We start from the raw sequence: 18335 nt of genomic DNA, 5'->3' as shown, positions 1-18335 counted from the left end.
GCCACTTTACCTCCCGTGCTCTCCAGAACATGACGCGCAGCCTGGGTGTCACATGGACTTCCACACACCTTGGCACCCGCCGTCTTCAGGGAGAGTGGAGAGAAGGAATCAGACTTTTCTTTCTTTAGAAAGAGCATCTAAGTTGGTCTTAGAAACAAAGTCACCCTGGATTAAGTGCTTACCCGTAGCCCTATTGAGGATTAGAACTGTCGCAGGAAAGAGCCGGGAATTTCCCCTTATGAAATGCTTTCTGGCTTGCCTTTTCCCAGGAGGACTGGAGACCTCCCTTCCTTAGAGGTGAAGGATCTCGTCCTTAAGAATTACATACTGGCTTTGTCCTCTGCTTTGTCATCCCTCAAGCATTGTGGTTTGTTTGCCCAGACGCCGCCTCTTGGATTCACTGTCCATCAACACCAACCCGGCAGCTGGGTCCTAATCAAGTCGTGGAAAGACTCCAAACTTCAGCCGACCTGGGAAGGACCCCATCGAGTTTTGTTGACAACTTAAACTGCAGCCCAGATAGCAGAAAAAGGCTGGACCCATTATTCTCAAGTAAAAGGACCAGCACCCGACCCAGATGATAAGTACCCAACAAATCCGTCCAAGTCCTGGGAAATCACTCCAACTTCAGATCCTTTAAGGATCACTCTGAGAAGGCAATAGTTGGAGGGCATGTCGGAAAGGGGGAGGCACTGCTTGGACTCTGTATCAGTGAACTTTGCAGGAAGACATCCCTCCACTTAGGGGGAAGGCTATTACCTGTATCCACCTTGTCTAGTGCCTTAACAGACAGATGAATCATTTAAAGTTTTTGAAAATGAGAACTATACCGACTGATGTTTCAGATTCAGGTCACAACAAACCCCACAAAATTGACAGTAAACATAACAAAAAGCCTAGAGTCTCAGATGTGCAGTTTGACCCTTGCCAGATGATAAAGTGTAGATATTTAGGACAGTACCAGTGGCTGAATGGGCAAAAAAACACCAATGCCTGGAATTACTGAGAGGTAATCTCAACCTCCCCCCCAGTATCGACTGGTGCTTCGTGTGGTGGACTAGCGAGGACAAGGGGGGACCACTGGGAACCGCAGAGGCCATCATCACTAGAAACCACTGGAGAACAAAACAGCCTGTTACAAAGGTACTACCCCACCAGACTACAAAAATCTCCAGTGTAACCCGGTGGTAATCACCATTAGAAAGGCAGACAAATTCAGCAAAAACAATCATTATTCTTCCCCTGACAGAGTCAATGAGATGGGGGTGGGCATTACAGTAAAGACTCTCTGGGGAGGTTCTGTATTCGAGTCCTTCCTCCGCTGTGGATATGACGTTAACAACGTCCCCTCCAGCTCACCCTTCAGAGATGCCAAGGGAAAACCCTCCAAAGGCCAGGTCCCCAGTGCAGAAGGATCCTAAAGCAGTCAGGATACTGAAGGCAGAGGATTTAAAGCAGACTACAGAAATATAGACAGGATATGGAGATGCAAATGCCTGGGTAGAATGGGTCCAACATTCAGTCCAGAGTCTGAACAAAAGCAACTGTTAGGCTTGTGCAACAGGCCGGCCCACAGCTCATATCGTACCCTTTCCACTAGGTATGGAAAAGCATGAAAGGGAGTTTACGTGCATGACACTCCTCTTCCAGAGAGCTACTTCTGGTGAAAAACTGTTGTCCTCTCTTCCCTCTCTTCCCTCCTGTCAAAAAGGGAAACACCAAAGCCATACTGGCTTCCCACCTGGGCCCAGGAAGTCACTTTGCCTGTCTCTCTAGATGGGGAAAGGGGCTCCAGGACCTTGGGACCACGGCCTTGTGTACACAAATATGGAACGTGAGTGAGGACAGTACTGGCAATTTCTCCAGTTTGGCCATATTCCGAGCAGACCTTTTGTGTTACTACAGAAAGGGCATCCTCTGACCGGTGTTACCTGAGAAGTAGGGAGGAACCTGTGCTCTGGTTCAACTGGCCATCCTATTTACCCTGGCATTTGAAAAAGAAGAGGAAACACAAAACCAGGAAAAGAGAAAGGAAGGAAGTTCACTTGGTTCCTTTGATGACTGAGCTTATCTAGATAGTATAAGAGAGTTCCCTGGGGAGTCCCAAATGAATTTAAAGCTAGAAATCAGGGAGCTGCAGGATCTGAGTCATTCTTGTTCTGGTGGGTCACCATTAACAAAAATGTGGATTGGATTAGCTATATATATATCATAATCAACAAAGATTTATCAATTACACTAGGGATGCAGTTAAGGGAATAACGGAACAGTTGGATGCTACTGGTCGAATGGCCTGGGAAAATAGGATAGCCCTAGACATGATGCTGGCAGAAAAAGGAGGCGTCTGTGTCATGATTGGAGGTACTGCTGTAGCTTCATCCCTAATAACACGGCCCCAGACAGGACTGTCACCAAGACCTTCCAAGGCTTAACAGCCTTATCTGAAGAGTTAGCAGAAAGTCCTGGCATTGACAACCCACTCACGGGGTGGTTAGAGAGCTGGTGTGGAAAATGGGAAGGAGAGGCCCTGTCTGTCCTGACCTCCCTTATCAGCGTGGCTGGGGCACTCACAGCAGGTGGATGTTGCATCATCCCGTGTGCCCGAGGATTAGCTCAGAAACTCACTGAAACGGCCCTAACCAAACAGATGCCCACACAGCACAAGCAAACACCTTGTACCCCTTAAAGAGGAAGATCTCCGTGATGAAGAACGTGAGGAGAGTCTCAGCAGGTTTGAGAAACTAAATTGTGAAAACTAAGAGTCTAAGAGAAAGAGGGGTATTTGTGGGAAAGGGTTAAATTTAATTTTCACATAGAGGTGAAGCCAGAGCTGGCAGAGCCGTTGGAGGAGGGAGGAAGGAGGGTCTAGTGGCTTTGGCGCCAAGAACTGAAAGTGGCACCGAAGCAAGGGTGTGGCCATTGGTGAGAAGCGAGCGAGGGGCCAGTGATGAGAAGCAGTGCAGAATCTGAAAAACAGTGCCAGGACTGAAGGTGGCACCAAGCCGCTGGAATGTAGGGAATGGGAGCGGCGATTCAGAGTGGGCTCGGTCTAAGTTAGTTAGCTCTGCCGGACAGGCTGTAACCCCTGAAGTACCCAACCAATGGGGAACTGGGAGGGACCTGCGTGTTAGGTGTAGGGTATAAATATCACTGTTTCTTGTTGTTTGGCATGCCAGCCATTTTATCCATGGTGTGCGCCATTCCTGCAAGACGGTTAGTAGAATCCTTTCTCCTCCACAATCGGGTGAGCTGTTGTTCTCTTACGGGTGCAGCGTTCTTTCTAACACACGCCGTCCCTTGCTAAACTCCCTCTCTCCCCATGGACCCTTCTGCCTGAGGCCAGGCCGAGCCTGCAGGCAGGGAGCCCATGTCCATGAGCTTTGTTTTAAGCACATTTTTGGACACCCTGCCGCCTGCAGGCCCCGGCCTGGCCCACCACCCACTCATCGACGTGCTGCGTTGGTTTTCTCATGCAGCCCAGGGCCTGGTTTGTCCCGCAGTGGCAATCACACTCCCCTGAACCTCAGGAACGTGGCCTGGCAATCCAGCAGTTGAGAAGAGCTGCTCTCTCCAACATCACGCACCACTCTAGCCAGTCAGTGGGGTTTTCTCAAGTTCAATTTTTAGCTATTTGTTTGAATGCACTTCATCATAGAAAATGTCTAAATGGTTGTCATAGCTCCAACAGGTTCACAGATTAAATTAACAGGTAGTTTGGCCTGAATTCCTGGCTCGCTCTCTGCAAGACTCAGTTCAGGCCCTGCCATCCCGGGTCCTTCCCACAGGGCCAGCTGGGCCTGGGAAGCCGCGTCCTCACGGCCTCTCGGGGGCCACACGTGGGATGGCACCCAGTCGGTGAAAGGCGAGAGTGGCAGGGGGGAGAGCAGAAGGCATCACCAGGCCGTGCTGCTAGCAGGGTCCCGAGGCTGGGACACCCCAATCCCTCTGCTCTCCCTTTGCTTTCTTGATAACATGGGGAGGCGAAGAAACATTCTACCAAACCTCCGCTGCAGCTATTTACCTGGCAACTTTTAAATAATGTATTTATTTCTAACATTTTGAAAGATAACTCGTACAGCTTCCCGTGAAACACGGGGCCAGAGTGGAGCCTACCCTACATCCCCGGCTCTGCCCAATGCACCAGCCCCCAGGCTGTGAGCTGTGCCAGGAGCTCCACTGTCAGGGTGACAGGGTACCCTGGGGTTCACCACCCTGAGATACCCTAAAACAGGGCCATGGATGTGTGGAGACACACACACCTCTACACTGAACTTTTGGAAGATGATAACAGTATCTAAAAGCAAAGGAATTAGCGCATAACAACCCTCGGGGACAAACTCCATCCTCCAGGGGTGGGAGAGGCCGCCGGTGGCTCTGCGCCCCTTTTCAGGGTGTGTCCCAGAAACACAGCCGGAAGAGCAGAGCCCAGCAGGCTTGCCCGTCCCCAGCCCCTTGTGCCCACAGGCTGCACACCGAGCAGCACCCTTTTGAGCCCTTGGGCGTCCTGTGCGCAGAGGCAGCTCCAGCAAGGCCTGAGCAGAGCCTCGAGGAGTCTTACAGGTTTTAACTATTGCTCAATGAAGCGAATTTAAAGAAGAGGCAACAAGGAAGCCCCCTTGGACTAAAAGTCATGCGTGGTCTAACACCTGACTCTAGCCCCGGAGCCCCCGGAGCCCCCGGAGCCTGGGCAGTGTGGGGTGTGATGTCTCCTGGCAGGACGCAGGACGCAGCGTGGGAGCCTGTGGCCACACCTCATCCCTGAGGTCAACGTTCAACACCTGGCATGAGGCAGATGCCATCTTTGGAGGCTGATCTGAGTTAATGTTTGTAAAGCATTGACTGGTTTGTTCTGCTTGGAACAAGGACTCCAGGGACCACTGGAGGAGCATCGGGTCTTCTACCTCAGGGGTTAGGAGACATTCAGGACAGAAAGCCAACAGTGCGAGTCGCACCTCCACCAAGAAGGGCTGTGTCTGGTCTCTGGCTAGGGCAGCAGAACCCACCGCCCCCGCTGAGGCCAGTGAACAAAGCACGGCCCGGAGCCCCAACTTGCGAGCCCACGCCGTGCAGAGCGGTCCCCGCAGCACAAGGGGCCGGGACAAGCAGACGTCCACAGGGCAGGGCGTGAGCGAGGACCTGACCCCACAGCAGACACGGAAATGAATGCCAAATGGATCGAAGACCTAAAAGACAGAACTCTCAGAAGAAAAAGGGTAAACATGCATGACCCTGGCTGTGGCAATGGAGTCTTAGATATGATGTCAAAAGCATGAGCAAAAGCTAAATGTAACTTGACTTCATCAAAATTAAAGACCTTTGTACAACACTATCAAGAAGGTAGAAAGAGAGAATGGGGGAAATATTTGCAAGCCATCTCTCAAATAAGGGACTAGCAACCAAAATATATAAAGAGCCCTACAACTCAACAATAAAAAAAAGACAAACAACCCAATTAAGCAATGGACAAAGGACCTGAATAGACAGTCTCCAAAGAGGAGATACAAATGGTCGATAAAGCCCCTGAAGAGACGCATAGCAGCATTGGGGAGATGCGAGTGAGGACCACCAGGAGGGAGCCCCTCACCCGAAGGACGGGTGTCACTGGAGAAAACTCCTTCACACACGCAAGTGAAAACAGGAAATGAGTGCTGAGGGTGTGGAGCCAGCGGCTCCCTCAGGGCAGCTGCCATGCAGCGGGCACCTCCCCAGGGCCCAGCGGCTCCAGCCCCAGCAGGAAGCCCCGTGTCCACACAAGGACTTGCTCCCAAGAGCCAGGATGTCGGGGCAGCGCCAAGGCCCTCTGAGCACGAGGGGACAGCAGGCAGCCGTCCAGCGAGAGCAGCCGCCAGAAGGGAAGCGTCCTGGTACCTCCTGCTCTGGGGTGGGCGAGGGGGCCTGGGGGGATGGGGTTCTGTCTGGAGCGATGAAAATGTTTGGGAATTAGGTGGCTGTGATAATTGCACAACTTTGCGAATATACTAAAACCACCAAACTGTACACTCCAAAAGAGTAAATTCTGTAGTGTGCGAGTTATTTCTCAAAAGAAAAGCAGCAAATGGGTTCGGGTTAGGTTTTGAGGGGTAAATTCACCAAAATGGTACTCCCAGTGGCTGTTTGCAATTTGTAAGAACAACAAAAGAATAATGTCAGTAAAACATACTCCAAAAAATCTTACTTTGTTAAATACAACAGTTTCTCAAATCACTGATAAACTCATCCACGTGTGCTTGCGCAGAGGCTGGCGTGCGGCCAGGCACACACCAGTCCCAGCAGCTGAGGGCGGCTCGCCTTCCCGCAGCGTCCAGTCTCGGCAGCGCCTCCTCAGGCCAGCATGGATCTGGACCGAGCTCTACTGCGCGTCGCCCTTGAATTCTGCCGTTTCCCGTGGACCCAGCATCGCGGGGACTGGAGCAGCCTTGGGGTCCGTGGGAGGGCTGGGGAGGCAGGGGAGCAGCGGGTTCTGTCCCGTGCCCCTCAGAGGGAAGACCCTAACACAATACACACAGGGGCCGCAAGCCCGTATCATGCTGGGGGGCTGCAGGACACAGGGGCCCAGGCCAGGCCTTCGGGGACCGCGGCAGTTCTCATATGCCCCCCGGCTGTGAGCTGTTTGAGCTGCGGTGGGGAACACCAGGCAAGGCCGGCGCCCTCCTGGTTCTTCCCCACTCACCTTTCCCCCAGGAAGCACTCTTCTCCAGGCACCGTGCCGGGAAGAGCGCTGTTCCGCCCTGCGCAGCAGTTTTGCGAGGTAGCTGCACTGCAGGGTCTGGGTGCAGCACAGAGCGTGGGATCAGGCAGAGCAAAGCCCTCAGGCTCCTGCTGTACGTGTGATGCCTGCAGAGGCCAGACCTGTGGCCACAGGCCAGTACCAGGGCTGCCGGGACATGGCCCCTGGCGCCCAGGCTACCCGCCAGTGCTGCGAGGGCTCCGAGCAGCCTGTTCACCGGCTGCCTGGGGTGGGCCTGGATCTGCCAGGCCCTAGACACACACACCCTCCTGTTCTGCCTCTCCAGGGAAGGGGCCGTCTGACTTGCAGCGTCTGAGCTGACGCTGGGGGAAGGAGACATGGAGCTGCTGCTCAGGAGAGCTGGCAAGTTCCCTGGAATTGTGCTAGTGTTTGCTTCTGTCACCCAAATGGAAGGGAAGTAAAATTTAAATGCATTCAAAGTGGCGCCTGCCAAGGTGCAAAGTGGGAACTGGCAGGTCCAGGTTTTGGACCGGGGGCTTCTTATGGTGTGGGTAGGCCTGGGGGCTGTGACTGCTGGACAAGACCCTAGTGCCCTCCAGGCGGCTCCCAAGATGTGGGCGGAGGAGCAGGAGGAGCCAGCCATGTCCTGGGTGTGAAGAGGGCCTCTCCTCTCCAGCTGGAGCCTGTCTTCTGTCTCCTCACTGCTCCCAGTCTGGAGACAGACTCTGGCCGCAGGCTGCCCCCAGGCCGCAGGCAGAGGACGGCCTCCCTGTGCGCATCGCCTCCCAGCCACCGCCATGCTCTGGACGGGCCTCGTGCACGTGGCGTGTGTCTTCCCAAGACTTCAAGGCACCCTCACACGTACCCACCTGTCCCCACTGGAGCGGCAGGTGCAGGGACGCCCCTTTTTTCACACGGGGTCACTCACTGGAAAACTGAGGAATCCCAGAGGGCTTGCCCTTTTCCCCGCCGGCCTCCTGGACACACCTCTCCTGCTCTCGGGAACAGTGGCTGCTGTGTGGCCCTTTCTGTGGAGCACTGGGGGCCCACGGACGTTTGTTTTCAGAAGGAGGGGCCCGGAGCCTGCTTCTTGCTGTCCAGTTTCCTTCCCCAGCGGCACCAGACGTCGCCGGGTCCTGACAGAGGCTGTCCAGAAAGCAGGCGGCAGCTCTGCCGGCCACGACTCCTGGTGCCGAGGTTTGCAGGTGACGACTCAGAAGCAGAGGTCATGTCACGCCCCGTGCCATGGAGCCTCCAGCGCCCGCATTCACGGGTCCCTAGACCGTCCTGGGCCAGCTGGCCGTGTCCTCTCCTAAGACATCGCAGCCACAAGCTCTACTAGGCCGAGTGCCGACAGACCTCCTGGAGCGTCACCAGACCCAGGGGTGGGACCAGTGACCCTTGACACCCGTCAGGCTTGATGTGCAGCACCGAGTGTCCAACCCCAATTCTCCTGAGCAGGGCCCATGGATGGAAAAGCATTTAAAACAGATCCTTGTTAACTAGCCCAAGCTCCCCTTTTTGTAAGAAATAGCTGGTCGGCCCCTTCCTACCTGGAAGTGCCGTGTCCTGTTCTTCCTGCCCCCAGCCCCGCACGTCCTGCCACGCCAGGAGCGCCAAGGCCCTTCTGCACAGGCCACAGCCTTCATCTCCTTGGCCACTGCCAGGTGCTCCCGGTGAGGCAGGACCCTGCTTTGTTCAGTTCCTCACCCTCCCCTCACCAGGCTCCCAGGAAGCCCCCACTGCCCCCTGCCCTGAGCGGAGGACGGAGCCCTGGCGAGCCGGAGGGGTCTGAGGGATTGTGGGAAGGAGGTGCAGAGGCCGCACCGCACCTCTGTCCTGCTGGGTGTGTGGCTGGAGGTGAGTCCAGGTGGGGCCCGGGGTGGCCCGCGCACCTTACGCCAGGCCACGGCATACCTGACGCTCCCCGCAGGCCCCCGGGCGCAGGCGAAGTGATGCTGCAGGGCCCAAGGGCCCATCTCGGCGGACGCCCCACACGGTCGTCTTTGCAGGGCAGCCTTCCCTGGCCGCAGTGTGCCCACTCCTGCCTGCACAGCTCTCACTGCACAAGACAGGGTCCAGGCTCCTCTCCCTGCGCCCCCCCCTTCCCTGTGGCCACACTCGGGACTGTCTGGGGAGGGGGTGACACGCCCCCAGGGCACGAGACATCAGACGAGCACCCTCAGTCCAAATGAACTGAGAGTGGCTTCCAGAAGCGAGCAAGCTACCTGAGCGGACACGCTGGCACGTCCACACGCCAGACAACACCCCGGCCACAGCTGAGCAGCCGCGCCCCCGGGTCCCTCCTCCGTTCGAGGACGCGGGTGCGTGCCGGGGGTGCTGCAGGGTGCGGCGCGCAGCGCAGGGGCTGCCGGCTCTGCTCGGCTCCGAGGACCCTCCATGGTGCAGCTGCCACCACTGAGGGATGGGGGCCTGCGAGCTTGGTGCCGAGCCACCTGGACCGAGTTACCGACATGTTTAAGGCTCTGCTACCGAAACACTGAACACACGAAAGGCAACAGTATAATCTGAAGCAAGTCCCAGATGGACAAAGACCTTTAAACTGAGGTTCCACCCAGTGCAGCGAGGACTCGCTTGACCAGCCCACACGAGGGGTGGCTGGAGCAGCACTGCCCGTCCTCGCCGGGTGGAGGGCGAGCCTCGAGTCTGCTGCAGAGCAGTCTTGCGTTGCCTGTTTCCCCAGGATGGCCAGCAGACCCATGTCCAGCTGGGCGGCTCTGCACCGCACCGCCCCTCCCCGGCCCACTGGACGCTCCACCACCTGGACACCAGCTGACCAGGCTGCTGCCTGCTGAGGGCCAGCCCCGCGCCCTGCGGCCTTGGCTCAGGACTGGGCCTTTCCCTGCCGGACCCTGGCCTGGGGCCCTGGGTGGGAAGCTCAGGGCCAGGACAGGGCACACCCCAGTGGGAGGGGTTCCTCAGGCACAGGAGGCTGCGCTTCCACAGCAGGGGAGGGGGCTGACTGTAACCTGCCCACCCAGGGGCTCCAGGCCAGCCACGGCCTGCTGAACCCACCCTGCACAGAAAGCTGCCCTGGGAGCCTCAGGCCCCTCCTACCTCACAGCTGTGTCCTCGCCAGCGCTGGCCATGCTCCAGCCACCCCGAGGGCTCCGCCCCAAGGCCCCACCTGAATCCCCACTCCTGGCTGCTGGGCCAGCACACCCCAACCCCCAGGGGAGCCCAGCGGCACGTCCTGGTCGGCGTGGGCCCACTGGGGTCTCTGCACAGCGGGGAGAGCCAGGCGAGCAGACAAGCCCAGGAGCCGGCAGCTGAGACGCAGCCGTGGGAGGAGCGGATTTGCTGGCTTAAGTCACAAACTGCTAGTGCAAGCAGGACCCTGGTCTCACAGTCATCAGAAGCACATCACTGGGAAATCTAGTTTTGTTTCATTAATACAGCAAATTTACAAGAAGGTTGGGCATTAAAATCTGTTACCCGAGAGAGAAAACAGAAAAGAGAACAAGTGTATTTCTTACTTTCCAGAGTTTCACAAACGAGTCCTTGACAGAAAAGCTATTTCCCAAGACGTCCTTCCCAGGGCTCTCCCTGCCCTACCCAGGGCCTGGCCCTCAGGGGCACCCACGAGTGGCTGGGGGCGGCTGAAGCAGGTCTGAGTGCCAGAAGCACAGGCGGCCTCTGGGGAACCCCCTTCTCTGCCATAGTGATGGAACAGGCACTGCAAAGAGCGGGGCAGGCAAATGCAGAGGTGCCCGTCCTCCCTGCAGGTGGCTGGTGGGCAGCGTGCCCTCGGGCAGCAGGCCGCCGTCCTCGTCCTTGCACAGGGAGGCTGGGCCGGGGCACACTCGCCCCACGCCGCCACCCACATGGTCAGTGACCAGGAGCCGGTACAATGCCTGGGACGAGGTTGGCTCGAGTCCACATAGGAGAGACGTGGCCAGGTCCCTGCCCGAGGCAGGCTCAGTCCTTCCTCCTGGGTGCCCCTCATGTGAGCAGGTCCCCCGCCTGCCTCTGCCGCACAACTTCAGAGCTGTCCGGGGACACCGAGACAAGTGTCCTGTGGTCCACGAGGTCAGCTGGCAGCCCAGGACCTGCCCCTGCCCCTCAGGGGCCCACCGCGGGTCCCGCTGCCAGAGCGCGTGGGGCCGGAGAAGTCCAGGTGCTGGCTGGGGCCCAGCGGCCCTCGCCCTGCCCTCGAGCAGGCAGGAACTGAACCCAGACACAGGCAATGCCACAGGAGCAAACTAACAACGAGCGCAGGCCAGTCCACATGGCCGGCACTACGAGACTCTGCCCGACGACAGCTCGCTCCCAGCTCACCTGACCACTCCGTCTGCTTTCATCACAAACAACCGGGCCTCACTGGGAGCCTTTTTGCCCCCTGGGAACCCTCAGGAGCCAAGAGCAGTGCAGCGAGCACAGGGCGCCGCCACGCCTCCCGCCCCGCCTCCCCTCACACGCTCCTGGCTGGCCACTTCCTGAGCGTGACGTCTGCGCGAGCTCCACGGCACCGAGATAAGGGAGGGGAAGGGGAGGCGCCCTGCACCCAGAGCTGCACCAGGCAGGCTCCCTTCCACCTGCAGGAGGAGCATCCCAGGAGAACGCACAGGGCGCCTTCTGGGAAGAGGCTGGGCCACAGGCCGTGGGAACTGCCGCTGGGTAGGAGTGATCCAGAGGACGTTGGGGGCACAAGGAGACAGCTCCACGGGACAGAGGGGGCTGCCCAGGGGCCTCGTCGGGATGCGCAGGCCCACGCGCGGCACGAGGCCACCCCCCAGTGTCCCAGGCATAGCAGTGGTGGGACCGATACCTGTGTCCGAGTCCTTCTGCTCTCCATTTGCCCCGACAGTGAAGGGCAGCTTCCGTTTGGTGGCTCTCTCCTTCACCTCCTTCCCACCATCACTTCGGTCCAGCTTTGTAGTCTTGGTGAGAGAAACCTTATCTTTATCCTAGAAAGGAAAGGAAAACTTTCAGACATTTAATTCCCAAATTATATTCTCAAAACCCACAAAAAGTCCCACAATTTCATTTCATGTACCAGGAAAAGGAAGCTCTCATCTGGGCGAGGGTTAGGACCCAGCACCAGGTCAGCGGGACCCCGTGATGTCTGCCCATGGCACGTGCCCAAGCACGACTGGCCCCAGCACTGACCAGGGGCTGCATCTGGGCCTGCTGCTGACAGGCTCGCGCATGACGACGAGGACAGAAAGTGTCTGCGGAGGTTCTAAGTAACAGGGAAAAGCGAGAGCTCCCTGAGAAAGGAGAGCTGGCGAGGAGCCACACTGTGGAATTACAGGGCTGGGGAGGCAGACGGCCCCTGCCCAGCCCGACCTTCTGTCCAGAGCTCCAGACAACCCTGCTTCGTGGCTCTGGGGAGGGTCCAAGTGCCCACTGCAGGCCAGCACTTGCCCAGTGCCACTGCCTGTGGAATGAGCAGCGCCACTGCCTGTGGAATGAGCATGCAGAGAGCCGAGGCCGAGGCCCGTCCCTAGGATGCGGCACACGGAGGGACATGTCCGTCCCGGCACGGGCCCGGCCTCACCAGGAGGCAGCACAGGGGCAGCACAGGCAGAGTGGCGGCGGCACGGGCCGGGGAGGCCTGTCAGCATGAAGGGACAGGGCTCCTCCCGGGCAAGCCCACCCTTGCTGGCGTGGGGTGGGCGTGGCCAGGAGGCCCATCGGGGCAGCACCCCATGGCCCAGGTCCAGCGAGCCCCACAAGTTCTGTCCCCAGAAACACGGCCCTCATAGCCAGGTGAGGGGGAGGCCCCGGCAGTGCCTGCCACAGCAGGGAGGACGCCAGCACTGGATTGGGTTCTTTTCTGGAACTCTCCCCCGTAGCCCCGGTGCCACACCTCCACGAGGCAGACAGACATGGGGGCCACACAGTCACCCCCACACGGCACTGGGCAGGGGCAGAGGTGGGGGCCACCCAGCGGCAAGCAGGGCCAGCCTCCTGGGCCAGAGCCTGCAGCCCCACCCCTGGGCCCACAGCCCCAGCACCCACTGACCCTGGCACTTAAGAAAATCACCCTCGAGTGGCCAGCACCTGCCCATGGAGCCACAGCTCGCCATGGGGGGGAAGGGGGTGCCAACAGGAGCCGCCAGCCCCGAGGCTGAAGCCGGGCGGCACCCCAGGAAGAGACGTCGGCAACCAGGCCCCCGGGGGGGCTGGCCACAGGGTGCCCTTGGCGGGCTCCACCTGGAGAGCACACACCCCTGGGAAGGGAGGCGGGAGGAAGGCTCCTCCAATGCTGGAAAAAAGCCCTGAATACACCAGCAGAAGAGCTCACACCTGCGACTCGACACCTGCCCACCAGGGGAGGTCCTGGGCCACCGAAAGGACTATCACTCCTCCATGAACCTTGAGGAGAGGAGCCCATTTTATGTGGCGATCTTAACCCTAACTCCAGAATTTTACAAGGGCATTACATGAAAAGAAAACTATAAACCAGTGGAAATGAGAACTCTAAACACATACAAGCATATTCTGATGTTTATATATTAAAAATACAAATAAAAACAGTAACAAAGTGAGTTTATTCAGGAATGTGCCACATAAGAAAACAAAGACAATCACAGGATCCTCTCAACAGCTGCAGAAAACACACGGGATGGAGCTCGACGTGCTCCTGGGAGGGGGGCTGTGCAATGTGGTCAGTGCCAGGAAACCTGCACAGCTACCCGGGTCAGGGGAGGACAGCCAGGGCCCCTAAGACCAGAGTCCACACTCCTAAACAAAAGGGCCAAACTTTAAAATGAGCAAAAGATCTGAATAGGTATTTCACAAAAGAAAATACCCAAGAAGCAACAGGCATTTGAAAAGTATTCCTCATTATTCCTCATCAGGAAAATGCATTAGGTTATCGCAATAAATGCCAAGGAACCGGTGGAGAGTATGTGGTGCAGCCACCTCTCAGAACTACTGGACAGTTTCTTTTTTTAAAAGATGTATTTTGTTTTGTTTATTCCCCCACCACCGCTGCCTGTGCTGTCTGTTTTGTGTCCATTCATTCACTGCACGTTCTTCTGTGTCTGCTTGTCTTCTCTCTAGGAGGCACTGGAACTGACCCTGGGACCTCCTGTGTGGGAGAGAGGCACCTGATGGCTTGCGTCACCTCAGCTCCCTGGTTTGTTGTATCTCACTGTCTTTCCTCTGGGCCTCTTTCTTGTTGCATCATCTCATTGGTCAGCTTGCTGTGCGGGCCAGCTGGCCTTCCCCAGGTGGCCTGGAAACTGAACCTGAACCTCCCATAGGGTAGATGGAGTCCAGTTGCTTGAGCCACATCTCCTTCCCTACTGACAGTTTCTAGTAGTTAGAAAAAAGAGTGTCTAAGTTCACAAACTAGTGAAAGAAGGCTCAGGACTGTCTCACAGTTGAATAATGAAGAAACACCATTGCCCATCAAGGGACAAATGATGAGCCACCCATTGTAGTGAAGGCACAGGTGGAATTCTCCAGAACGACAACACCTTGCATCAAAGCAGCCAGATGGGAACGCAAAGCTGTGATTCCAATATAACCACCGCAAAGTCAGGGAAAACAAGTCAACGTTTATAGCGCAAGGTGAGGGTGCTGCACGGGAGAAGGGGCCCAGGACGATGTGGGTGGAAACACGCAGGTGTACATTTTAAAACGCCTCCCTCTGCACTCTTGAGATGACGAAGCCTTTTTTGTTTCCCTCAGTGAAAAACAAAACAGGAGAGAAAGAAGGGTGAGCCAGACCCTGCTCCAAAGCACACTTTGCAGGCGCGACGGCCTTGCCCACTGAGTGGTTACTGCCCTAAGGAGCTTGCAGGAGAGCCGTTCTCACGCACACAAACACACCGGGAACCAGCGGGTCCCTCGAGCTCAAGAGAGCTGTGCTCAGGCTTTTACAGCCCTCCCTCCAGGCCCCAGCACAGGGCGCAGAGCAGCGCTGGAGCACGCCTCCCAGCCCCGGGGGCGGGACCCAGGCCAGGACGGAGGGCTCTGTGCCCAGCCCTGCTGGCCCGCCCCGCCCGCCGTGGAGCAGGGAGCAGCCCCATGTTCCTGAAAGCGCCCTCTTGTTCCATGAAGCTGTCCTGTGACAGCAGCTCGGGACACACGGAACCCGACAGACCCCACTGCTCAGAAGTGAAGTTTGGCCAATGGCAGTTAGCAGCACGAACACCCCCCCGCCACTTTCCTAAAGGAGGTACCGGGATCTCGTACATGGGAAGCAGGTGCTCAACCACTCAGCCACATCCACTCCAGGAAGTCTTGTTTCCCAAAATTGTGACTCTCATTTGAAAGCTCAAATTTTACCATTTGCCAAAAAAAAAAAGCAGCTGTAGTCTTAAAGTGACAGATTCATTTCACTTTCAACAAAGTAGGTGCCATGTACCCCTATTTGAATAACCACGGTTTAGCTGAAAGACATTCTTTTAAGTAAAAAAGCAAAAGAAAAAAAGCACTTCCAACTAGCATGAGAGTGCCTGTGCTAGGCACAGACACAGCCATCCTGTGGGCACACGGTCTGCCCCATGAAGCACAGAAAGGATGTGTGCTGACAGGGTGGCCTGCGACGCCACAAGTTCAGTCCTCTCCAAGGGCAGCTGGTGGGGCCCGCGCCCTCGGCCCACACAGCGCACACCGACTTGCGTGCCGAGGCACCTGCGGAAGCACCCCCGCGGCTTTGTCCAGCCAACGGCAAGGCAGTGAAGAAGGCAAGTGCTGTCCTGAGTTACGGCACAGCTGCGCAGGTGCACGGTCTTCCAGAACTGCTGGCAGGGCCGGCGCCCCGGGACACCCTGCAGCCCTTTCCAACCATCCCCCGCCTTCCCGCAGGTTCTGCCTGCTCTGCAGCGCCCCGTGAGTGGACTCCCACAGGACAGCCCCTCCTGAGGAAGCTTCTGTCACGTGGCCTAAGTTCTATGAGGGTCACACTTGTGATGCCTGCGTGCTATTCCGTGGTTGCAGCAGGCTCCCCGAGAAGGCCAAGGGCAGCACAGACATGCTGCTCTGTGCTCAGAAGGTTCAGCACAGCAGGTTGCGGCCAACAAATTGCTCTAGATTCATCTGTTGAAAGAATTATCCTTCCCCAGTGCAGTTTCCTGGACATCTTGGCTGAAAATCAATCATCCGACCATGTGTGTGATATCTACTAGTGAGATTTTTTTCCCCCAAAATTGATTTTATTGACACATATTAAAAAGTCATACAATTATTTGTGAACTTTCTAGATACTTAAGTCATCATCACATTGTCTTCTTATTGTAGCTTTAGAGTAAATATTTCTATGTTTACTTTTTTTAAACTATATCTTTTTTATCAGAGAAGTTGTGAACTTATAAACCAATCATGCATAAAGTAAAGAATTCCCACACATCATCCCTCCACCTACACCTCACATTTATTATAGGTTATGAAAGAACCCCTTCAGACTGACCACTAACTGGTTCATAGATCACATTTGGTGTGTTTTTCCACACGTGGCTAGAAATGCAGTTATCAAACTGCTCTGACTCTTGTCAGTCCTCTGAAGTTCCATATGATTTTTTAACATCAATTTCAACCTAAAAGGCTCTTGGGACTGGGTCTGTGAGCCTGAGTGGGCTGGGCGTGGGGCCGGCGGTCTGGTGAGGTGAGCACAGCGGGCTCTGTGAGGACACCAGTCCATCGGCGGCATCTGCAGTTGCCAACGGTGGTGCCTCCAGGAGCACCAGAGAGAAGTCTCCCCGCTCTACTTCAGCCGCCATATTCTCCCAGGGATCGAGAAACCTTCGTCAGAGTTTCCAGCTCGCAGCCTGCCTTACAGAATTCTGACTTGCAGATTTCCATGGCTGGAAAATGCTCTGGATTAGGTCAAGAAAATTACCCTCAGACCTACTTGGCTGAGAGTTCTTATCATGAATGGGTCAAATTTCGTTAAATGCTTTTTCTGTTCAATCGATAAGATCATATGTTTTTTCTTTCTTACTTAGTCTGTCTACATAATGAATTGCAAGAGATCATTTTCAAATGATGAACCAACCTTAAAGTCTAGCTGTAAACCCCATTTGGCCATAATATATTATCTTTTTTAATGTATGACTAAATTCAATTTCCTAAAATTCTTACAGGTTGTAGAAAAAAACGTAAGAGAAAATTTTGTGTCTTTGCCTAAGACATGACATAAAAAGCATGAACTTGCAAAGAAAAAACAATAAACTGGACTTCGTAAGTATCAAAACACTTCTGCACTTTTGAAAAGACAACAACAGAGTGGGGGAAAATATTTGAAAACTATATCTCTGATATGGGTATAATATCCAGAATACATAAAAAGCTCCCACAACTCAATACAAAAAGACGACTCAATTAAAAAATGGGCAAAGGACTTGAACAGACACTTCTCCAAAAACGATACAGCCAATAAGCACATGAAATAAGGCTCCACATCCTCGGCCACCAGGGAAGGGCAAGTGAGAACCCTCACCGCCCAGGGACAGCAGGCCCACAGCAGGGCCCCCGCCATCGGGGCAGCCTCGCACTCCAGCCACTGGCCTCCGGTAGCCACGACGCTGGCACAGGCCTAGCACACAGCAGGTGCTCAGTAAATACAGAATGAAGGAAACAAGCTGCCAGGTATCCTCATGGGCACCGAGCCTGGCCCTGGCACAGGAGGGAGGGAGGGCTACAATAAAGGACGGACGGAAGGAGGAGCCAAGCAGCAAAGCTGTTGCACCTTCAGGGTCCCAGGATGACCCCACTTGGACTTTATTTCCAAAGTGAAAACATGAGTATTTTAAAAAATTCTCCAAGTCAGCAAGGAGCAGACTCTCGAGAATGGCAGTGGAGTGGCTTGCCAGGGCCTCCGCAGGGCACAGGCCACCCGAAACACGAGAAAAGTGTGGGCTGCCTCTCACCGCGTGTCCTTCCTGGAGCTCAAGTCACTGCACGCAGAGGCGCTGGGCATCCCCCTGCAGCCCCCGCAACAATGGCGGCTCCCAGGCCGCACCTGAGCACCTCTCCCTCAGCTCCTGTGTCCCCTCAGGGACACACAGGCCCAGGCCACCAGGATTTGTTTTTTTTTTTTTTTTTTTAAAGATTTATTTATTTATTTAATTTCCCCCCCTCCCCTGGTTGTCTGTTCTTGGTGTCTGTTTGCTGTGTCTTGTTTTTGTCCGCTTCTGTTGTCGTCAGTGGCACGGAAAGTGTGGGGGGCGCCATTCCTGGGCAGGCTGCTCTTTCTTTTCACGCTGGGCGGCTTTCCTCACGGGCGCACTCCTTGCGCGTGGGGCTCCCCCACGCGGGGGACACCCTTGCGTGGCAAGGCACTCCTTGCGCGCATCAGCGCTGCGCATGGCCAGCTCCACACGGGTCGAGGCGGCCCGGGGTTTGAACCGCGGACCTCCCATGTGGTAGACGGACGCCCTAACCACTGGGCCAAAGTCCGTTTCCCAGGCCACCAGGATTTGAAAGAAGCCCGCTCCCTATCCCGCCTTGGCTAGCAAAGGTGAAAGCCCCACACCTGTCCACTCCTCTGCTGTTTCCATGACAACAGAGCCATCCAAACAGCATCGCAGGGACCAGGAGCTGCGGGGGCTGTGGTGCAGGCCTGGTGGTCATCCTGATGAGGCAGGAGGGGCCATTTTCAAAATCTTAGCAGGTTTTAAACAAATGGAATAAATTCAGGTCTGCTACTGCACAGAAGCAACAGGTTACC

At 55.9% G+C, this 18335-nt stretch overlaps 1 protein-coding gene across 5 annotated transcripts in view; it reads right to left on the bottom strand.

Moving 5' to 3' along the window:
- Window positions 1-18335, bottom strand: part of ANKRD11 (ankyrin repeat domain containing 11) — a 250617-nt gene that overhangs the window by 26503 nt on the left and 205779 nt on the right. For all 5 annotated transcript variants that reach the window (XM_071209031.1, XM_058279557.2, XM_058279558.2 and 2 more), the window contains exon 4: window positions 11478-11616. In XM_071209031.1, the coding sequence (XP_071065132.1) occupies window positions 11478-11504 (27 nt within the window). In that variant the 5' untranslated portion in view covers window positions 11505-11616. The remainder of the gene's footprint in view (window positions 1-11477; window positions 11617-18335) is intronic.

This window comes from Dasypus novemcinctus, chromosome 18 (genome assembly GCF_030445035.2).
Source record: "Dasypus novemcinctus isolate mDasNov1 chromosome 18, mDasNov1.1.hap2, whole genome shotgun sequence".
Lineage (NCBI taxonomy): Eukaryota > Metazoa > Chordata > Mammalia > Cingulata > Dasypodidae > Dasypus > Dasypus novemcinctus.
This window is presented reverse-complemented; position numbering and strand designations above follow the sequence as displayed.